General features: G+C 35.4%; 1 protein-coding gene across 1 annotated transcript in view; it reads right to left on the reverse strand.

The window, feature by feature from the left end:
* Positions 1-7865: 7865 nt before the first annotated feature.
* Positions 7866-25173, reverse strand: part of LOC127677246 (cadherin-related family member 3-like) — a 94599-nt gene continuing 77291 nt past the window's right edge. The window contains exons 19-21 of the mRNA XM_052172373.1: positions 18498-18628; positions 17076-17174; positions 7866-7932 (exon numbers count right to left, since the gene is read on the reverse strand). Coding sequence (XP_052028333.1) covers positions 7866-7932; positions 17076-17174; positions 18498-18628 — 297 coding nt within the window. The remainder of the gene's footprint in view (positions 7933-17075; positions 17175-18497; positions 18629-25173) is intronic.

Below are 25173 nucleotides of genomic sequence, written 5' to 3' on the forward strand. Positions count from 1 at the left end.
CGGCTGGCCAGCGAAGGTCAGTGGTAGGAGGTGCAAGGCCTGCCTGGACCCTGTCACCTTGGTTCCACTGCTAATGGCCCTTCCGCTGGACCAGCCACCACCACTGCTGCTGTGGTCGCCACTCAAACGTTATGTAATTATAATCTCAAAAATAGTATATAATTATTATATATACCAGTAGTCATGCAAATGCATAAAGCTCTGATTATAGTATGGATTTACTAGTTTATTCTTGAGAGTTTTTATATTTCTGATACATAGTTTATACATGAAACATCACCTATTGCCACTAGGTGGCAAACATGAGCTGATAATTTCATATCTCAGGAGCAGTCTTGATGCTGTCTCAAATATTTCAAAATAGTTTGAATTACTATTAATAATACATATATCTATAGATTGAAAATAAATATTTTAAATTGATAAATAAACACTTAATACTGTGACCTGATCCTGTCTATAGTTGGGTTTGTGTATATTCAGTGGCTTCCAAGCAGGGTGCTCAATAAAAAACGCAGTAATATAAATAAGGGAGTAAAAGATACACTGTTTCTCCTACAGAGCAAATAGATTTTTTTCTCTAGCTTATATTTCTTCATAATTGTGTCATTGTTTTAAATATTAATGGAATTTAAATAGTTTCTCCAATATGGCAGATTAGGCTACAATTAATTTTAAGTTAATAAAATTGTAAATATGTAGATTATTTCTATATTGACTTAAATAAGGAGTGTTAATTTTATTTACAAAAAATAACTTTCTGCTCTCTCTTCTAATTTGTGGGCATTTTATATGATTTTTCTTATATGATTTCTCTAGATTGTATTTCTAGCACTACCCTTAGTAGAAGTTGTAAGGGACATCAAATCTTAGCTGAAATGCTTTTTAATTTGAATCTTCAAATGTTAGACTACCTACATTTTTATTTACTATGTTGAGGTCAATTCCTTCTACGCTTAGTTTGTAAAGAACAGTTTTTGGTTTATTTCCCCCCAAAATAGATTACCATCTTTTTCTGTGTCTCTTTAGATGAACCTCCAGTTTCCATCCTTGTTTGGTTAGTGTGGTTCATCCTGCTAATTGATTTGCATGTTGAACATTACTTGCATTATGATAAATTCCATTTGTTTTTAATGTAAAGGCTTTTTGATGTATTGATGATGTGTTTCTCTCTCTCTCTCTCTCTCTCTCTCTCTCTCTCTCTCTCTCTCTCTCTCTCTCTGTGTGTGTGTGTGTGTGTGTGTGTGTGTGTGTGTAAGACATGTATATGTACAGATGTCCAGATTTAGGAGGCCAAAGAGGGCATTTGGTGTATTCTTTGGTCAATTCCCCTCTATTCCTTTGAGGTATTGTCACTCCCTTACCCTGGTGCTCAAATTTCCAAGGCTAAGCAGGAAATCAATAAGCCCAAGCTGGCTTCCTGTGTCTGTCTCCCTTAAAATTGGGGAAGCATATATACAGGGATAACAGGTTTGTTATATGGGTGCTGGAATTTAACATTTAGTCCTTGTGATTCAGTAGTCTTAATCACTGAAATGTCATTCTACCCCTATTGAGGATTTTTGCATAACATTTTCCATGGATTTCCCATCTCACAGTGTATCTGGGCAGCTTCAGGGTCAGTGCAATGTCATCTTCAGAAGGCTGAGGAATATTGTTTCCTCATCAATCTTGTTAAAGCAGTTTGAAACGTTTTGGTATTAATTCTCTAAATGTTTGGAACAATGCAGTAGTGAGCCATTTTATCCTTGGCTGTTCTTTAATAAGATTTTTTTTCTTCTGATGCAATCTTCTATTTGTTACTGTAAAGCATATGTTTTCTCTTTAAGATTACAAATCTTTTTATGTTTCTCAGAACTTACCCATTTCTTCTAAGTTGCATAATTTGTGGCAGTTGCTCATAGTTTCTTTTGATTGTTTTTTTTATTTTTATCAGTTATAATGTCTTCCCCATCATTTTTGAATTTACATGAACTTTCTCTCCAATTTTCTTTATCAAACTAAATATTTTTCAATTTTGTTTATCCTTCAGAAAAATAATTTTAGTTTTGTGTACAAATTTTAAATGATATGATCATTAATAGCACATCTAAAAACAATGCTGCACAAAAATATTGTTAAAGGTAAATCGATTTAATAAAATTGAGGGATAGAAAATTTATACACACACAAACACACACACATACACATACACACACACACAAATAGTTGTGCTGTATTTCAATATACAGACAACTATAAAATAAAGAAATAGACACATTGTCACTAATAACAGAAATGGGAAGAAAGAATTTAGCATCTTTTCTTCCTTTAACATCTCTTCTTTTAATCTGAGTACTGATATCATTTTTATTTCTCAGTATAGAATTCTATCACTGATACAGTAAAGAATGGACTCTACTTCTATACTGAGGCATGTTCTTGTCTTAGTCCTTGTGGTAAGCCAGTCAGTCTGATCCAGGACCACGTTAAGGTACTATTCTACAAGAGGGTAGGAAGGCATGTTTATTTTTGAGATAATGTACTTTTTCTTCCTAGAATTTCTGCCCCTCCCTGCTTAGTGCCCCTTAGAGCCATCCTCAAGGTCAACTGTATTTAAGTGTGTCTTTTGAGTCTTGACTCACAAAAGTATACCTCTTTATTATTTTCACTTATGTCTTCTTTCAGATGGTGTCCTGAGACTGACTATGCTTTCCCTGATCTTTGAGCTTCCTTGCCATTTCTTTAAATCTCCGTGAACTATCAAATGACTTTTAAGCCACCATGTGACTAATTCTTTGCTGACTTAAACAGCATATTGTTTTCCTTTATCTTCCCCACTCTCCTCCAGATAGCTGCTAATAATTGATGTTTATGTAACCTAAGGTTTTTCTTTTGAAGATGAATGAAATTGACTTTGAGTTTCTGAGTCCATTTTTAAATTTTTTTTTACCGTTTTTTAGATGTATTTTTTAAAAATTTATGCATGTGGGTATTTTTGTTGTGATGCATTATTTCACACAGAAGTTTGCTACCTAGCCAGTAGGAGTATTTCTGCAACCAAATCTCTCTATATAAAGTATATATATATATATATATATATATATATATATATATATATATATATATATATATATCCTGGAGAGCACATAAAATAAAGAATCTCAGGCCAAGTCCAGTTTAGTCAAAGTCCAAGGTGATGACAAGCTTCTCAATTCTTGTTCCATCTGCTGACCACCTTTTGTTCTAGGACAAATAATCACATATAACATGATGTGGGCCCATCATGATGAGCACAGAATTGGTGTTTTAGCCTGTCAAAAACAAAGGTCGAATGCATGGCTTTGAATCTACTCCCACTATGGTAAAAACAGTGTATTAAAAGCATCACTATTTGGGGATCAGGAAGCACAACCCTGTTTAGTGGTATCCATTATACTTAGAGGGAAGTATTGGTTCCCATCATAAGACTTTCCATTGCAAAAGTCAGAATGAGAAGAGACAACCTCAAACTCTTCCCAGAAATAAACTTTTCCCACCTTTGGGATGATTACAGCAGCTGTGCTAGTCAGATCAGCTCTCCCTCAAGTGCATATTATGAGAATGATGACTTGAGAATATTCTTTTTACTATTATTATTATTACTTAATTTTCTATATTCTTTGTTTACATTCCAAATGATTTTCCCTTTCCTGGTTCCCCCCACCCGCTAAGTCCCATAAGTCCTCTTTCCTCCACCAGTTCCCCAATCAACACTCTCCCTCTCCTCTGTCCTGGCAATCCCCTAAAATGCTGCATCAACTTTTCCAGGACCCAGTCCCTCTCCTTCCTTCTTCTTGGGAATGATTTGATATGTGGCTTGGGTTTTGGGTATTCAGAGCTTCTGAGCTAATATGCACTTCTCGGTGACTGCATTCCATGTGTGTTCTTTTGTGAATGAGTTACCTCACTTAGGATGATATTTTCCAGTTCCAACCATTTGCCTAAGAATTTCATGAATTCATTGTTTTTAATTGCTGAGTAGTATTCCATTGTGTATATATACCACATTTTCTGTATCCATTCCTCCACTGAGGGACATCTGGGTTCTTTCCAGCTTCTGGCTATTATAAATAAGACTGCTATGAATATAGTGGAGCATGTGTCCTTATTACATGTTGGGGAATCCTTTGGGTATATATGCCCAGGCGTGGTACAGCAGGATCCACCAGAAGTGTCCTGATCAGTTTTCTGAGGAACCACCAGACTGATTTCCATAGTGGTTGTATCATCTTGCAATCCCACCAGCAGTGGAGGAATGTTCCTCTTTCTCCACATCCTCACCAACACCTGCTGTCTCCTGAGTTTTTAATCTTTACCATTCTGACTGGTGTGAGGAGAAATCTCACAGTTGTTTTGATTTGCACTTCACTAATGAACATTTCTTAAGGTGCTTCTCAGCCATCCAAAGTTCTTCAGGCAAAAATTCTTTGTTTAGATCTGTACCCCATTTTTAATAGGGTTATTTGGTTTTCTGTTGTCTAACTTCTTGAGTTCTTTGTTTATATTGGATATTATCCCTCTGTCTGATAGAGGGTTGATAAAGATCTTTTCCCAATTTGTTGGTTGCCGTTTTGTCCTTTTGACAGTGTCCTTTGCTTTACAGAAACGTTGTAATTTTATGAGGTCCCATTTGTCAATTCTTGATCATAGAGCATAAGCTATTGGTGTTCTCTTCAGGAACCTTCCCCCCTGTGCCCATGTCCTCAAGGGTCTTCCCCAGTTTCTTTTCTATTAGTTTTAGTGTGTTTGGTTTTATGTGGTGGTACTTGATCCACTTGGAGTTGAGCTAAGTGCAAGGAGATAAGAATGGATCAATTCGCATTATTCTGCATGCTGACCTTCAATCGAACCAGCACCATTTGTTGAAAAGGCTATCTTTTTTACACTGGACATTTTCAGCTTCTTTGTCAAAGATCAAAGACCATAGGTGTGGGGGTTCATTTCTGGGTCTTCAGTCCTATTCCACCTATCTGTCACTGTACCAATACCATGCAGTTTTTAACACTATTGCTTTGTACTATTGCTTGAGTTTTAGAATACTGATTCTTCCAGAAGTTCTTTTACTGTTGAGAATACTTTTAGTTATCCTGTTTTGTTTTGTTTTTTGTTATTCCAGATGAATTTGAGAATTGCTCTTTCTAACTCTATGAAGAAGTGAGTTGGGATTTTGATGGGGATTGTGTTGAATCTGTATATTTTGTTTTTGGCAAGATGGCCATTTTAATTATTTTAATCCTGCCAGTCCATGAGCATGGAAGATTTTTCCATTTTCTGAGGTCTTCTTCAATTTCCTTCTTCAGAGACCTGAAGTTCTTGTCATACAGATCTTTCACTTGTTTGGTTAGAGACACCAAGATACAATATAGTTTGTGGCTATTGTGAATGGTGTTATTTCCCTAATTTCTTTCTCAGCATGCCTATCCTTTGAGTATAGGAAGGCTATATGCAACTGAGAAAAGAATCAAAAATAGACCATGATAACTGCCTGTGGTCTTGTTTGGGTTAAATGAATCCTCATACTTCTGTTATAGTAAGTCTAAAGGAACCATGACTGTTGGGATATGGCATCACAATGATACATTGATACCTCAGTGTCACACTAATCATGCAGGTGTGCAAAGTAAGGAAGTTATAGGGCTTGTCAAGATGCACATACAAACATTTGTAAAGAATAAAATCCACACACTTAAAAGAAAAATTATTTCCACTTGGTTATTTGTTTGTTTATTTTGTTCCCATGCAGTTTGGTGTAGTATTGTGATGCTACCTTAAAATAGTCAATACAAATTATTTATTTTGGTATTCCCTAATCACGAAGAAGAACAAGAAAACCCAGTATCTTTACATAGTAAATTTATCTACTTTCTAGTTGCATGTATGAGTCTCAGTTGCAAATCCAAACTGCCTTCAGGAGAGAGTCCTACAACATTAAAAAACAGAAAACAAAACATAAATGATATTTCTGAAGTTCTAATAATAAAGTGTCTGGATACAGAATTTACTAAATGCCTTTGTGGCCACATGTTGGTTCTAACAAACCAACGGAGGCAAAAACTGAGCAAAACTTACAATAATGCAGGGTAAAACAAATGTACCAATATATCCGAGATCAGCCATGCTAGTGTCTGAGGAGCCAAGTGAGCTATGTGTTTCGACACCATGCATTAGTAGTCTATGTTCAGTTATATGACTGAGGTGACCCAGGTCTTAGAAGAAAGAAAAGCCAATATCTGATTATCGATTGATATTTCATGGTATGCAGATGACTGCAGAAAATTGGCTGCTGCTGGCACAGCTGGTTAGAGAACTGCAACTACTATTTGCTATTTCTTTCCTACTATTTATTTTACATTATTTTTCATCCATAATACAAGCCCCATTGCACACCTTTGAAAATTCTATTTCCAGTCAACCAATCTATCACTGTCTTCAACGTGTATCCCCAAAGCACCAAAGAGTCACAGATGAATGCGTGCAAAAGAATTACAGTTTCACATCTACTGTAAGAGGAAACTTCTTTGATAACAGATTAAGAAAGGCAATGATCTTATCCTATGGGTATACCAGAAAATAATCAGGCATCATTTTATTGCTATGATCCTTTAGCAGAAGAGTAGTATTTTGCTCTATCCTAGGCCCATGAGCTATGCAGTCTAAGGTTCATGGCAATCTGAGCAATGTCTAACATGGGTTTTTGCTTGTGGAGCATGTGTGTGTGTGTGTGTGTGCGCGCGCGTGTGCGTGTGCGCGTGCATGTGCATGTGTGTGTCTGGGTGTGCTTATGTGTGTTTCTTGTGTTTTTAATTTATTCTGGTAGGTCAATTTTTGATTCTTTAATTGCCAATTGGTTGATCATTACATGAATGGGAGAGAGAATAAAGTTCTCTGTTTGGGAGGTGGAGTCTGTAAAGAGTTGGGGGTGGGGAAACCATGGTCAGAATATAATGTTTTACTTTTTATTTTAAATAAAATAAGATTTAAAAATTCATTTTCAGAGAATCTCACTTAAGACGTGCCTATTTCCACAAAACCTAGGTAAGTGAAATTAGCTGTCTTTCTTTGCATTGCAACTGATAAAATGCTACTCATCATCAGAACACCTAAGTTTTGGGGTTTGTTGGTACAGATGATTAAATAAGGCTCATAGAAGGATTCTAAAATAGGGATGGAAAAGAAGCTTCATGACCTTGCAGAAAACCTGGATTTTCTTTCCAGCACCCAAATGGGGTAGCTCACAACAGCCTGTAGCTCCAATTCTGGGGGATGTTAATACTTTCCTCTGTCCTTTATAGGCACTTGAACATACATGGTGCACATGTACACAAGCAAACACCACCCCATACACATAAATAAAAACTAGTTAATCAGAAAATGTCATTGTTTACAGGATATAGACTTATCATACATGCTCAACCTTGTTTTCCAAAAATAAAAACAAATATCTTGGTAACTTAATGAAGAATTTAGTCTTCTAGTGTATATTTTATGTTCTGAATTAATCTGTATAGTGGCCACTGACCCTAAATACATTAAAACTAGTTATTGAGATGTCATCACAATTTGAGCATAATTTAGATCAGTGTAATTTCAACTGGTGATAAATACTTCACAGTAGATTGTTAACTGTTCATGAACATAGCCTTACAGCATATAAAGCTTAGCCCAAGTGCTGCGGTAGAAATGAGGGATATCAAAGCATATGGCAGGTTATACGAAGGTACCAGGCCGTGTTGGAGAACGTGACAGTCTTTTATTGCTAAAAAGCTGTGTTTTCAAAGACCTTTTCAAACAAAGCAACTGACATGGAGACACAGTAACCTTTCTTATGGTTAAAGTCAAAGTGTCTACAGTTTAAATAATTTTCTTTTCGTTTCCTTGTTGGGCTGTCCAGTAGATACTGTGTTTCTGTCACTGGTGAAAGAAAAGAAATACTGAATTAAATTTGTAGTAAAAATCTGAATATTAAGTTAAATATCTTGACATCTTGACAACTTCTTGACATACCCTGTCTGGCTGTTAAATAGATATTTCATTTCTGCCACTGAAGAAAAAAAATATGAGCTTGAAATTTAAGTAAAAATTTGAATATTAAGTTATGCATTTAAATATAATATTTAGTAGAGATAATACCAATGGAAATATTATATAGTGTTAAAATTAATTAGTACTGCTTCTAGTGCCACATATGTTTCCAAACTTATTCATCTTATTGAAAACAATAATACCCCCATAATACCAGCTTCACCAATAATTACCCAAATGTATATGTTCATTGCTTTACATATAACATATAAGAGAATAAAGATGATATTTAGATTAAGCTTAATTGCCGTACAAATTTATAATGACATATATTGATTTCTTGTTTTATTGTATTCTGCCAATGAAATACCTTCACTCTCTCTTAGGAAGCTTCATGAATCTCCTTCTGCTCTTGAGGAACTCTTCTCCCTATTGTCAATAACATCTGCTCACTCCATTTTTCTAGGTTCTAAAGAGCAGTCTCATTGAGAGATTAACAAGAAGAACTGCACAATGACCTATCCTGAAAAATTCTTTTATTTTCTAAGAGACCAAAACTTTTTCTAGGGCTTACAATCATAATATTCCTTGAAGTCACTTAAGTCTACTGTGTATGCAAACTATTTGCTTGACATGTCTTTAAAAGAACATTCTAACAACCAACTTTACTTGTTTTGGACATATATGTGTAATCAACTTTTACAACCTAAACTAATGTATACCTGACATCTTTCTTATATAATCTTCCATGGCCCTGAGTGAGTATAATGCATGCAAACCATTTGCTAAAAGCAACAAATGCATAAAATTTAAAGTAACTTCCCAAAATCTACCAGAAAATTTGAAGGCAAACATTTACTGGTGTTGGTTAATAAACAATGATATTTGCTATATGTGTTAGTTGAGATCAGTCGGTGTGAGTGATTTAATCCCTTGTAAGACTCTGTTAATGATTTCTGTAAATTATTTCATTCCTTATTCTATCTGATGTTTTCTATGAGGTTTAGAAAATACAGAGTAAAGCCCTTTGTTGGGGACAGAAAATAACACCAGTCATAGATAGCCAGAGAGAGAGAGAGAGAGAGAGAGAGAGAGAGAGAGAGAACTCTTACAAGTGACAGACACACATAGGGATAGACACACACAGGCAAGTATAAATTGACTCGCAAGACTGCTGTCAGGCAGCCACAGATTCAGACTAGTAAAGCAGACAGAGGGAACATGAAGTAGGGACTCAAATATGGACTCACTTTTCTGAAATGGCTACAAGGGAAAGTTCTTTTTATTTCTTTCCATAATGTGACACAGATACATTATTTGGAACTTGTAGTTAATCACAAATGTGCTATGCAGGAAGGAAATCCTCAAGATGATGCACACTCTATATATGGTGGGTACATACAAATGCAAACCAAATGGTACTATAAATATTTTCAAGTAGTCTAACTTAAAGCCAATCATTAAACCAAAATAAACTTATGGAATATGGTTTGTAGGAAATTTGAAGGTAGAAATGCAGGTTCTGGAGCCAGACTACTTGCAAATCCTGTTTCCATATCAGCCATCTGTGACTCTTGTACAAAATTCTTGACTATTCACTGTATCTGTCTTTAGAGTAAAACAGTACTTAGCTCCTAGGTTGGTTATGAACCTTGTATTAGTGTATATGTTTATTCTTTTTATAAAAAATACTGGAAAATCTAAGGATTTTTGTCATTCATAGTATGAGGGAAACTCTCTCATCCTCTCTAATAATGAATTTAGGATATAATATAGGAGATGCAATCATAGAATCAAAAACATTTGCATAGCTATAAAATGAAGAATGAGCACTATATAAGGTTAGTGTTTAGGGGGCTCAGTTGTCATGTGAATTGTTCTTCAGAATTCATTATCAGTATTTCCTTTTATTCCATTTATGGAAAGAAGAGTTGAAAGATACATAGTTTTCACAGTAAACGACCTACCTAATATTATTTTGCTTCATCTCATTTTATTTTCAAGATGAGGATCATAAGCATTAACAAAATCAGGAAAAAATGGAAGACCATGGTGAATAAATATGTGTGAGCTGTTTTCTAACTATGAGGGTGGGAAATCTGAGGAGTTGATCCTGACTGACTGAGTACACTCAATAGCGGTTATAAAACAAACACAAATAAGCAAACAAAAACTCAATATAAACGTTGTTATCAGGTTTTCATGTGTAAACTCATCCAAGTATTCAGAAACACACATAAAGAAATCACTGATATTTAATGGGACAAAAACTCTCCAAATGGAATATAAGGTAAAGAAGACACTGTTGTATCACTTGATCCAAATTGCACAGAGTGATGGACAAAAACTTAGGAAGGGATAGTTTTAGAGAAAAAATAAATGGAATGGATTTTATATTACAGAAATAATTTGAAATAAACTTAGTTTGAGAAATTGGCAAAAGCATATTAGGTTTTAATCAATTTCCACAACTACTGACAATAATGTCAACTACACATTACAGAAGAAAGAACAGATTAAAAGTGTATGGAAATGATGCAAAAATATTATGACTCCTAAATATTCCAAACTCCAGTTTCTATATATATACTTTCCACATCTGAATCAAACAATACATATTATTCACCTCACTTACCATTTCAGTAAATGTCTCCTTATCTTATCATTATACACACAAGACAGAAATGGAGACAAACAAAGATTATGTCCAGAGCTTTATACTATCTTTAGACAAAGATAAAGTACCACATGAAATCCTCTGTGGTGAGCTACTATATCCTTTCCTCAATTCTGCTTTTAAAAAATCTCTGGAAAAAAATAGATTGTACCTGATTGACTAAATAATTTTCTAATTAATTCGTGAGCCTTGTTATTTACATTTCTAAAGGTTACCAGCAATAACTCAAATAGAAAATCCCCTTTAATCAAACATAATTTGAATACATAGTATTTACTTAGCACAAGAAATAATAATTTAGTTGGCATTTCATATGGTCTTCAAATAAGTATATAATAAGGATAACAAAGACCAGCATTATTATATATATAGGGAAATGATTTTCTAAGCATAATAGAGATATGCACATTCAACAAAGTTTATCCAGAGGATAGGAATTCTATCCTCTTTTCAAATATGGGTTGGTTAGTTGAGAAAAAGTTAAGTAGGTCAGAAATGGCCTAAAACTTGTAAAATACATAAGCACCCTATATATAAAGATTTCCTTTAGAAAAGAACAAAGTTGTGGTACACTGTGAGAAAATTATAAACTACAAATGGCACTATCATATCAGAAATAATGGAATATATTTGGAGTTCTGTATATTGACAGATATTGAAAACATTCTGATCATTGTCAGCTAATGATATGAAAAATTGGCAATATGATATTTGCCCAAATTTTTATTTTCAGGAGGTTCCTATAATATTGCCCATAGCAAGAGATGCAGAGTTTGAATTGCTAAGAAATACAAGAAACAAAGAGTAAAGCAAAATAGGGGACAATTTCCTTGCATGGGAAAAAAGATTAATTAAGGCTGTTCAGGTAACAAAGGAGGTTAAAGGGAGATAATTGAAATACTTGCAATTAGTTAGATAATTATGTCTGAACTTTTGTAATATAAAATTTCAAAATGTACCTACAAAGTTTATAAACTAGTGTGATGACAAAAATAAACAATACCTATTTTTAAGTATATAATAGTTTATAATACACATGGATCTTTAAGCATAAATGAACATTCTTAGTTTCCTTAATTAATATCTTTAACATAGTGAAAACTTGATAGTATAATATAAATCACACAATAATGCTTCTCTTCAGTGTTATGCAAGCTTTCCATGATTTAGACACAGGCGTATTGATTGATATAGTATGCTTCTTACCAGGATCTACTGCATGTCCATCATAAACTACTGATTGCTGGAAAAACACTTGTAATTATTATTTTATTCCAAGTTTTTTATCACTATATGCAGATGCTTAAATTATTAGTTACATCATAAATATTATGAAAATAATGCTTCACAATTATGCCCTATCATCCTTGAGTCATTTATACACAAGAATTCTGAGAATAGAGAGAGTAATTATTTTGTTTAATGCTATTACCCATAAAGGAGCATTTAGTGTTATCTTCCTACTGGATTTACAACAGGTTTAAAGAAATCACAATTAGGACAATTATCTTCTAAATTTTATGCATAAGGAATATATAAAGAAAATATTGATTATATGAGGACCCCTTTTGAGCTGAATATATATATATGAATATATATATGGGTTAGCAGTTGTATACAGCTACTTAGTGCTTCTCACTAAGAAGAGTTTGGATGGGTTCCTATAAGAGTGAATGGTGTCACTAAAAGTACCATAAAGTTGAATTGTGAATTGTGAGACTTTGAGAAAAGCAAAATAACAGTGCCTTGCCATCTTGGGCCATACACATTAGACAGCAGAAAGAGACCAGAAAAGTATTTTTTATGAAATGATCAGAGAAGGGTACTTAATACATAAGGAGAGCTGAGCACTGAGATATGAACGAAGATACTATGATACCTGGAAGTTCGACGAAGTTTCTCCTGTGACCTCTTAAGAGCCTAAGAGAGCTTTTTAAAGATTTGTTTATTTATTTAAAATTTTGTGTGTGTGTGTGCGTGTGTGTGTGTGTTTGTATGTATACATACGCATGTGCACATGCATGTATATGCGGGCATCCATAAATACCAAAGACACCCAATTCTCTACAGGCACATGTAAACCAACAGTTGTAGGTATTGGAAACCAAATTTTTTTCCTCTAAGGGCAGCATATGCTGTGTACTACTTTGGCATCTCTCCAAGCACATCTGAGTGAGTTTTAAATCTAATCTTGTCTTTTTGTTTGTGAAATGTTCGGAGATATCACAGTTCAAAGTGAGAAGACAGAGATGTGCTAAAAATTAAGAAAAAAAATGGAAGAGCTGACAGGCATCCTCAAAGTGGGAAATCTAATTGATTATGAATCTATAGCCTGGTTATGTTGATCTGCCCTTTGAAAGCATTGCCATAAACTGTCGTGAGATAAAAAGACAGAACTACAGAATTTTCTGAGGAAACACACTGTAGATTCATATTGTCATACACTAGATATGTGGATTTCGTGGGGATTGAAGAGTTTTCCTAAATGAGTTTAAAGGAGATGCTGGGAGAAAGATGTGAAATGCTTGGGAGTGGAACTGTGATCTGAGACAGAGAGATGCAAAGTGAAACATTATGTGATAATGGAGAAAGAAGATGCACAGGGTTCTAGAAATGATTCCATGTGTAAGGGCCTGCTTTGCAAGCACGAGGACCCAAGCTTGCATCTCCAGCACCCAATCAAACACTGGACACGGTCAAGTATGTCAATACCACTAACCACAAGGAAGGGAACATGTAGATCAATAGAATCCCTGAGCTTAGTAGCCAACAATCCAAGTGAACAAGTGAGTGCTGGTCTACAAAAAAAAAACATGTAAATTGAGTTAGAAAGATATCTAACATTGATCTCTGTCTTTCATATGCCTATATGTATATATTCACATAAATACACATATGCATACTTACACAAGTACAGAAACACACATACACACAGAGAGTAAGAAGAGAGAAAGAGATGTATTGAACACAACAAAAAAGATATAGAAGCATGATAATCAATATAAAAGAGTTGGGGTAAGTTGAAAATATCTGAATTTTTTAACCAAATTGAGAAATAACCAGAAAGGGATATATTTGCAATCTAGATCTTTAAAAGTGTTAAAACATTCATGACAGAGTCTTGAGGGCTATCATGAGAAAGCATGTCTAGAATAAGTAGAACAGGAATGAAGGAGTTAAAGGAGTGACTGGTCAGGATATATGTTGACCATGTTTGAGATATTTCAGTATTCCATGAAATATGCCAGAAAACACACTGGGAAATACTCCTTGGAGCCAGGGAGTAGGCTATTCAATTAGTTCAGTGGAAACTTTAACATGATAGTGTTTATAAAACATACGATGGCATTTGTGTCCAAATATAGTAATTTGAAGGAGGAAAGAAATATAGACAGGAAGAGGAAATGGGGTTAAAAAGTAAGTTACATATTTCCCCCACAGTCTTTGAGATATCTATCAGGATTTGTGTGCAAACATAACTTTATAGATAATTTGTTTCATGTGAAATGCATTAAAAATTGCTTCAATGAGAAAGATAAAAGAAGTCATGTTCTGGAGATGATGCACACATGCCCATTCATACTACATGACAGTGTAATGTGTGCAGGATTCTGTGGGTACACTTAGCCCACATTAGCATGGACAATTACAGAAGATGGCACCATGGAACTGTGAATCAGCATTCAGAGTCCTAGTGTATGAGAAAGAAAACAGAGAGAGAAATGCTGGTCCAACTACTGCAAGGAAACGTCGTGAAAGATTGAAGAATTTTAAAGCCGTATTTAGTGCCAAAATAAACACTCCATTTCCCATCTACAAATCAATGCAATTTCCTCGTGTGGCCTCACAGACTCATTCTTCTGAAGTTCCCCTGCATGTTCCACTACACAGGGACTATATAGGTCTCTGAATTCCTATGACTTACTACATGCACTATATATTTAGAGAGCTTATCAATTATCAGCATTAATCCTTCCAATATTATACTTGAATTCCTCTAAGATGAAATATAAGCTGATTGATAGTGAAATCCATGTAATAGCTCCTAAATACTCTACAAAAAGACCTTTGTAGTTAGAAATTGAATAAATAACCACTGAAATAATCCCATTGGTTAATATTATATAAGTTGACTTGAAATATTTTACTTGTCAAAGACACTGAATCACATCAAGTTTTAAATAAAATCTATTGCTGTAGTTCAAAAGCATCTAGGTTTTAAGTCATTGTTTTAATCACAATCCATATCATAGCTCCTTCTCCCAAGGCTTAGAGATCATTGCAGAAAAGGGGTGGAAAGTTTGTAAGAGACAGTGGGTGATTAGAACAAGACAGTGTCATTGGGATAAGAGCTTCTCATGTAAAATCACAGCAGGTGGGAAAGCACCTACAAGACCTGCACAAGATGAAGTCCCAGCATGAAGAACTAAGGCAGTCATACAGTTTCATCCTAGCCAAGGAGCTCTTGCCAATCAATGGTTTCTGAAAGAAAAAGTCTGTTCTTATAAAAATGTTCATGTTATCACTGAAATGCATGGTATATGCTATGGATTAAAATAAATATTTCAAATATGCTCTGTAATAGGTATGAAAATTCACCACATTTTGATACTAAAAAAAAACAAAAAAATAAGAAAAATATCCCTCAGTTTTCTTGAAGGATGTATCAAGTGTGGCAGTTAATCAGGCTCCAGTAGAAGACTCTACACCTGTACACATGCAGGCATCACTTAGTGAATTCAGTAGGCGTCACTTAGTGAAATCAGAAAGGGGACAAATCATCTTAGGTTGAGAGGAAATGCTCATGTTCCAGAGGGAAGGAACGAAATGAGGATTTGAGCAGGGGGAATGGGAGGGGTGAACTTGATAAACCATATTGTATGTGTGTATAAAACTCTTATTCATACAATGACAAATGCACTTAAAAGAACATTTCCTCAATGAATACACCAACAGAAACCCTCCCATGAGACAGGATGACATGTGACAAGTATTCACTGAATAATTGTGTTGATAAAGATGAACAGATAATAAAGTCACCCTTAGCAGTGACCCCGCTACATTATCTATGTAATTTAATTTCACCCAAGAAGGAACAAAAGAGACTTGAAAGCTGTCTCAGCAATACCCACCATCAAGTCAGTTCAACCTCTACAAACGTATCAGTGCTCTCCTTGCCTCCCCACAGACATTATCAGCATTAAATCATTGAAAAGTGAGTGGGAATTCTACCTTCTTCAAGTTTTGCTTCCACTCTGAACTGAATTCAATGAATTCTCTCATTTCTACTCATGAGTTACTATTAACCATCAATTATTCATAAGTGTTTTTCATTGTCTACATTCTGTAAAATGCAAGAAACCGGCATTCTAGGCTCTGTGGCCTGATTTTGCTCTTTGTCCTTACTTGGACATTTCCAGTGAGTGCAAACCATTTCCAGGCAGCAGGTTTGATCTTGTGGTTTCTTTGGTGCCAACACTCATTGAATTTTCATACCTATTAGAGAACATATTTGAAACAGTTATTTTAATCTTTAACACAAAATATTCCCTTTGGTGCTAATATGTGCAAATAATAAAGATATATCAGTTCACTTTTATTTTTATACTTACCTTACATAATGCTAGAGGTCGGCAGCAATTAAAGTAACTTGACTAACTTCTGGTATGTTATAGCATATAACTGGTTATGTTTTAAAGTTTATTATTAATAGGGCCTATTATTAGTATCTCATATTAAATCTTCTAGGAATGAGTAATTTGCTTTGATGCTATGCTAAATAAAATTTCTGCAAAGTATTGTATTTGTTCTTGTTTTTTTTTAGACTGTTTGACTTTCATCATTAAAAAAAAAATCAGAGTTTAAAAGTATGATAATGTTATCTGTAGCTAGACTATAATTCTCATTTCAAGTCTGACTTTGCTTTCTGCTATGATCCCAGGCATAGTAGTCAACAAACATTGATGAATAAGACTAGTTTTAAAAATTGATACAGAATTTAAAGGTTTAACCTTTAAAAGCACTGACTATACACACACACATATCTATCTATCTATCTATCTATCTATCTATCTATCTATCTATCTATCTATCTATCTGTCTGTCTGTCTGTCTGTCTGTCTGTCTGTCTGTCTGTCTGTCCGTCCGTCTGTCTGTCCATCCTTCCGTCCATCTGTCCGTCCGTCCGTCCATCCATCCATCCATCCATCCATCCATCTATCTATCTATCTATCTATCTATCTATCTATCTATCTATCTATCTATCTATCTTATCTATTTCAAATGCACTGAATCACTTAAGACTCAACTTATAGCGCCTCAAACTTCTTTCTTTAAAGCATCAAGTCTGCTTTACCTTAGTACCTGTGCAGCATCCTTTTCATCTGGTACAGTCAAATTTGGTTGACTTTTCTGCCTGTGACAGTGAGGAAATAGTCTTGAGCAGGCAGGAACACTGAAAGGAATTGAATATAGCATGTGTTTGTGATGCAAAAAGAAATGGGAGCTCACACTCCTTTCCTATCCCCTACTCCTTTCCTTCCTAACTCCAAGTGACCCTTTTCCTTAAACCCATTCAGTCTACTTAGCGTTATTTGTATGAATAAGAGTGAAGGGAAGACTACTGAACTATGGGTAGCCTATCAAAGGCTCCATCTGTGAACACATAGATTTCCTGCCCCACCCCCTGTAGCTATCAATTGCTAATAGCTTCTCAGCTAGAAGTAAGAAATCATGAGTCCCCTCCTCCCCAGTCCCTGATGGAATTTTGGCTGGCTTGTTTTTGAGCAGGTTATATGTAGTCAGACTCAGATGTTGTGAGCTCATGTGTGCAAATGAATCTTAAAATCTTTTCAGCTGTCTTTTTTTTTTTTTTACCTTCTTGCAAATCCTTTATCTTTATATCATGTCATTTTACCTTTTAGAATCTACAGTACATCTGTGAGGGTAAAATCAAGGTTAGAAGGATAATAGATCCATATGAAACCACTTCTGTTTCTATGATTATACAAAGGAGAATGAATCACCATTGATATGAATAAAGTATTTCCAGTAGCTTTCTGTTAATTTTGCTTCCATTTACTCTTCTAAATCCCACTTTCTAAAGTGCACTTTCTCAGTAAAACTTTCTCATGATAAGGTCTCATGGTAAGGTTAGGGTTAGGGTTAGGGCTAGGGACAAGAGTTCTATATGCCATAGAAAGGTGTTTACATTTCAGTCACCCCTTATCACTCTGCTCTGTGATCTAATTCCTTTTCTACTAAAGGATGTGTTCCTGTCTGGTTATGTCGTAGCACTCAGCCTTTTCCCATCCAAGTGTTCCTATCACCTGTCAAAACAGCCCAACCATGAGGATCACAAGATAATTGCGGGATTATTTCACCCCACCCCACCCAGTCACCCAATTACCACTAAGGCTCCTTGGTCTCTTACCTTATGACTTCTGTCTATCTTTTAAAAGTTAATACAGTCAGAGACCCCAATCTTGATTATGTATGAACAGTTTAACATATCATTTATTGTTATTTTAAACAAATCCACATGGCTATAAGCTGGAATCATTTAATCAACCATTTTTGTATTGAATCTTGACTTTCAGGATAGGATTTCCTTAATACTCCAAATGCACATATCAAACAGTAATCATGACAATGAATGAAAAGCAATGGAGAAATTTTCCCAAAGTCTTTGTCTCCATATTCTATCTGTCTTTGAGGGCATCCTTGATTTATTTTCATTACAAACAAATTCAAAAGAAACCAGAAGATGAAAACTTACTCTTTGAAGAGGCACCATGCAACTGCATAAAGGCACAACATAAAGAGAACTCCTGCTAGCGTGAGCACTGCTGAAAACCAGCTGTCAGGCCTCCAGTAGTATGAGATCTTCCTTAAGACAGAGGTAGTAATCTGAGAAAGTTGAATAAATACTTACTAAGCATTAACACTTGTACAATTGACAAAAAATATGAGATTAAGTATATACTGAGAGGATTTCTTCATATGTATTATCTTTATGATTAGGCCCATTGGTAAATAAACTATTGTTGAACAAGGATTATTTCTTACATATATTTGTGAATTCTGAGAAAATCTTTCCGTGGACAAGCTAATGAACAGTGACTAAACGGCATAAAAGATGAGTCAGCCTGTTCTTTACAGCACAAAGTATTATTTCAAAATGAACCACACTATTATTGGATTTTCCTGTTTTCTAGCAAGAATCACAACATTCCCTCCCCCACCCACGCCCACCCACACACATAAATTTCCATTACTATCTTGACTGGCCATTAAAAAATGATTAAGTAACACAAGGTTTTCAAATCATGACTAATGTCCTTGCCTAAGGACCAGTGGAGTCCAGCAGATGGCAGTGTCAGATAGGGTAAAATTGTGAACACACTGAGACATTTAAGGTAGTATAAGCTGGATAACTTGCGAGTAGGAAGCACTGAAAATGGGAGCAAAAGACATAAAGGATCCATCCTCAGGGGTGGTGGATGAAATCCCATTGTTTGTGCCATTCAGTGAAAGGAGTCTTAGCTGTATTGAATTTGGGTAGTTGTTAAGATTAAGCATTGTACGACTAGCAAAATATGAAAACGAGTGTGGGCATGTCTGAACAGAGACAGATGGGGAAATCAGATTAAGCTTAAGTAATGCCCCTTTAAATACTGTGATCTACTTTTCATAAATAAATACTGTTGGGATGGGTTTCCAAATAATAAACAGATCAAACGGTTGACAATGTGGTACTTAGACACATAGCTTTATTTTCAGATCATTAAGAAATAGCTGGGTGGGATGGCACACCCTTGGAGTTCCAGCTACTCTAGAGGCTGAGGCTGGAGGATTACTATAGCTAAGAAGTTAGAGGGCAGACTGGTCATCATAGTAAGAGTCCCTCTCAGAGATAAAAATAAAAATAATAATAATAATAATAATAATTAATAATGATGATGATGATGATGATGATAGTTCAAGTACATTTGCAGACAGATTCTAACCTGCACTTGTTTAATCTTTCTCCCTACTTCCATCTCTCTTTTTATTCCTTCTAAAGAGTATTCATTAAATATTCATTGTGCTCTGGGAATCAACATACGAAGGTCATACGATATCTTGAATCCAAGGCACTTATTACTAATGACTATGGACCATGAGTGATGAAAGGAACTTGGTAGCAATGGTGCCCAATTGAACTCTCAGAAGAGAGGAGATCACCATGGAGAAGAATCTGTAATGGAGATGCAGAAAGGAGTGGAGCCTCCTTGTCAAGTCCAAAATGGCAGAAGTGGAGTTCACAGTCATACCTGTATGCCTTCCAAGAGCACATCCCTTTCAGAACCTTTTGCTACAAACTCTGAGAGTGTTGTGACAAATTTAAGTCTAAAAAGTCCAGTGAGTAGCAAGACAACAAGGCACAATCTCACAAATAGCCATCGCAGCTCTGCATACAGTTACACAGGTGCAGGAAACTGACAGTACTTGAGGCTCACCTACTACTTTTTCCTCTCCTACCTGAAAATAAGCAAAGATTTTTTAAGGCTTTTTCCCCCTTTGTTTTCTCAACTGTGCTCACCTAAAATTTATATAATGCTTTTTATTTTTAAAAAAAACATACATAATTGTGAAATATGTCAGTCTTCTTAAGACAAGTCAAGATAGTACGTTGAGAAGTGATGTAAAAAGAACAAAATCTATCTGCAGGTAGTAATACAATATAAATAGCTTCTATTTACATAGCATGTTTATTACAAGATCTTTGTGTCTCTTGTTTCGTTTAATCCTAATAAAAACTTTTGTACAGCACATGGAGCTATTCTAATACATCTAGTAATCCCTGTACAATGAGTAAATATTTAAATGTGCATGTTGTGGAGCCTGGACTCTTCACACTATGTGCTTTCCACTGGTGATTCAAAAGAACTTGAAAGAAAGGTGTTGGGTGTGGGATTATATACTCTCATTGCTCACAGAGTTTGTTAATCCTCGCTTTATGTTTTAATTATTTGCAAGTCTGGTGTTGACCACAGTGCACAATAGTCTCAACAGAGGTCAGAGCTTGCCTGACCTTTTGTTGTAGCACTTGCCTGTCTAGTTTCCTTGCCTGTGGTCTTTTTTTCCCCCTGTTCTCCAAGCTTTGTCAATCTACCTAATTTCTTAAGTCCCTGCCTCAGGGCAACCTCACTTTCTGTCTCAGGACACACTTGATCATTTTCTCCTTTTATGAATAAACCATGTGCTCACGAATCTATATTTCGTCAACTGTGGCTGTTGCTTAATGTCTCTGCTTCTCCTTCTGTCCATCAAAACCTACCTAAAATTCCACTATCTCTTCTGGGACTTTCTCAGATCCTTCAAGCCAGAATTTGATATGACATCTGCCCTACATTTGTTTATCCTTCACAGCACTTGTCAAAATGATGTGTAACTTAATTTACTGGAAACCAACCTCTGTTCTTACTGGAACTTCTCAGACTGTATGCGATGGCCCCTTCCTTCTATTTTATACCTTATTTACTACACTGGTCACATGATCCCTCTAGCTCCATGCCTTGCTGTTTCTTACATAATCTTCCCAGTTATGTCATTTTGCAAATCTGTGACCTTGAGAAAATAATTTAACCTCTAGAAAAGAATTTGAACTTTTCAGTGACAGTCAAATCTTTGATTAAATCAAATCACGTTTTTAATGTGAAAATTCAAATTAGGTACATAACTTTCACTACTAGGTAAGAAATCTTACTCACACATTAGTTGCACAATGTTCTCAGGAAAATTGACTTCAGTTATTAAATCCTGCACTTTATAGAATTTATTTTAAATCATGTCTTCATTGTTGTACAAAGTTTGTGCATTTTATATTTGCTTGGAAATGTTGGGTGATGCATGTTCCAAACACTGCCATGTTTGACTAAGTAAACAATCCAAAGGCACCCGTGGACTCAGACACAGGCCTGGCATTCTCTACAGTGACAGATATGGATACCAAGAGTGAGGAAACACACAGCTCTGCGTGGTGGAGTCTGGATGCCATCAGACATTTATCTCACTATTAGGTAAAGCATATGAAAACAGTGGAATGTCCCATCTGTCATTCAGTTGCGCACTAAACCTCTTTCTGCTGCATACACTTAATTTACTTTGATTCTTAACCTTAATTACCTAACTCATTATACTTTACAGGAAAGACAATAAGAATAATCTTCTCTGCCGTGGAATCTTTTATCAGTGTTTGGGATCAGAGTCACAGCAGATGCCCAAGGCTATAACATAGTAGGGCTCCAACTATATAAAAATAATCTATTTCTGCTGCTTGTTATGCCCTTCCATTTACCTCTCACTAAAGGAGACTTTTTTCAAAAGGCGTGTCAACAAGTTTTACACTTAATTTTTATTCTCAAATACTTTATTAAATGCAGAATGAAAATGTCATATAACTTTTAATAGTAAAGCTGATTACTGTAGATAGTCAAAATTATAGAATTAATATCAGAATACTTAAATATTATAAAGAAAACACAGGAGCATTTTTCCTTAGTGGAAATTGTAATTGAGAACTTAGTGATTTGTGCTGGATTCTTGGAAATAAGAAACAATCTATTTCTGTATGATTTCAGTCAATTAAAAAACATTGATGAAGCAAGCTATGTATTAATTACAGCTAATGTTCTGGCCAGTGCACCAGGAAGTGTTGATACAACCTCTATTAGTAATCCTTATTGACAGACCAAAACTGAGGCTCAGTATAGTAGGTGACTCAGCAAAGGTTTGTCTAGTGATGGAGAGGAAGAACTTAAAGTCAAGTCAGGACCTGCCACATTACTAAGGACTATACTCGGCTCCTGCATTTGGATGCAAGATTGTTTACTATCAGTATGAAAACTGTTTTAGCAGGCTCTACATGATTTTACATCACTACAAATTCTTTCATTTCAAATTTTATTTTCCTTCAGCCAGGGCCCTGATAATATTATGAACAAATGGCTATAAAGAACATGTTTAAGTTTAAAGTAAAAGATGTTTGGAAGAATTCTTGTAATTAAAAAAGAATGGCCAGGTATATTTAATTTTTTAATGATGATAATGGTCTTTAAGCTCCTTATCTATGTACTAATTCAATTATTTGCTAAATAAATTATTTATTACACTAATTTAAAAAAACTGGCACAAAAGAAACAGAGAACTTTAAAATATAAATACAGACACTTCTGCATGTGTCAATGCACAGCAGCGATCCTAGATCCTGAGGCAATGATGAACTTGGAACACCCCATCCCACATCCAGAGTTATAGTCATTTAGAGCACTGTTCTCTTACCCCCACCATTTACATATCTCACAACCATCTGAAGTCCAGTTCTGTCGTATCCAACGTCCTTTTCTGAATTCCGTAGGTACCAGAAATGTGTGTGGGGCACATACAAACATGCAGTCAACATAATCATTCACAAACAAATATATATATATATATATATATATATATATATATATATATATATATATATATATATATACAAAGTTAATCACCTATCTCCATTTTCTAAAATGAAAAGGCCATATCTAGAAGATACTGCTTAAAAGGGGAAAATAAAAACTAAAATGATGTAAAAAATGAATTAATTTCTTATGTATTCCTGATCACCAGTTTTCCTTATTTTGGTTACTGTGTTAGTTTATCGTTGTGCAGAGACATGGCCAAGGCAAATCTTATAAATGAAAACATTTAACTGAAGTTTGCTGACAATTTCAGAGGCTAAGGACCTTACCATCATGGTGAGGCTCACAGGGAGGACAAGGCAGGTATCCAAGGAGAAGTAGATGAGAGCTATATCCTGATTTACAGGGAGAGAGAGAGAGAGAGAGAGAGAGAGAGAGAGAGAGAGAGAGAGAGAGAGAGAGAGAGAGAGAGAGAGAGAGAGAGAGAAAGAGAGAGAGAGAGAGAGAGGAGATAGAGAGAGAGAGAAGAGAGAGAGAGAGAGAGAGAGAGAGGTGGGCCTGGCAAGGCTGTGAAACCTCAAAGCCCACCTCCAGATGCACATTTCCCCCAACAGAACCATACCTCCTAATCCTTGTAAATAGAATTTCATTACTTTTAGATAAATAATCATTCCAATACCTAGGTCATTCTTATTCAAACCACCATAACTGCTCATAGCATCAGCACAGAGAAACACTGGATTTTGCCCCACGTATTTTGTAAGCCGTAATTTCCATTAAGGCTTAATATTAATCATTGTGACTTCAGTGAAAGTAATCACATGAATCTTCCTGCATGGTGGGGTTGTCCCGAGTTCCTCATTGCCTCAGGATCTAGGATCGCTGCTGTGCATCCACACATGCAGAAGTGTCTGTCTTGTTTCCTTTATGTTCTTCTATAAACATTTTTTTTTAATTTTTACTATTCTTTTTATTTTTTTTTGAGATTTGATATAATTATTTGATTGTCTCCTTTCCTTTTCTCCCCTACAACCCTTCCTGTGTATCCAAACCCCACTTTCATTGAGATTTCCATTAAGGCTTAGTTGCTACTTTAAGGCACAAGAGTAATCAAGCACAATGATAAAATAGGAAAATTATATATACTTCATCTAGGATGTAGTTCACGTATGAAACAACTGGCACACGCAGGGCACACGCAGCGCAGCGCGTGCGCGACACACACACACACACACACACACACACACACACACACACGGTTGTTTTTCTTCAGTGTTTCCAATGCCTTTCCGAAACAGTATCTCTTATGCATCTCTTCAGTTACTCTGTACTTATTTCTTGTTAGAGTTGAATGAGTACTGAAACCCAGGAAAGGCTGACTAAAAAGGAGCTAGTCAAGCATGCAGCTTAATTTTTAAGGAGCTGTTATTGTGGCAAAATACACATATAGACAAATGCTCAAACACTTGTCTAACATGCAACTTCCCCGACTCAGCACCAGTCTTTGTTTCCCGGTCATATTGAGAAAGGTGACTAAGTCACAGTCCCCATGTCTACAGCCTAAGAACAATACCAGGTCTCACAATAGACCTTGAACCCTGGAAGGTTCCAGCCACACAGTATGTCCAATTCCCATATATGCTCAAGGGAATAGTTATTATTTCATGCAAAGACATATTACCATCATGACCTTTATGTGAAGTTGGTGTAAAACAGACATAATTCTCTTCTGCTTAATTTCTACCTCACAATGAAGTCTCTATATTTATTGTTATCAATTCACTGTTTCAGCACTTAATTATTTTGTTTTATAAATAACTTGATATAATAGATTAATTGCATTCTTTTTTACTTTACTAAGAAATTATACTTTCAAATGTATCTTTGTGTAGGATTATAATCCCAGCTCAGAAGACTAGGCAAAATGCTTGTAAAATAAATGTAAGGGTTTTGCTTATTGACAGGGGATGGCCTGGCACACATGAAGCCCCTAGGTTTAATTTTCCATGC

Source organism: Apodemus sylvaticus, chromosome 2 (genome assembly GCF_947179515.1).
Source record: "Apodemus sylvaticus chromosome 2, mApoSyl1.1, whole genome shotgun sequence".
Taxonomy (NCBI): domain Eukaryota; kingdom Metazoa; phylum Chordata; class Mammalia; order Rodentia; family Muridae; genus Apodemus; species Apodemus sylvaticus.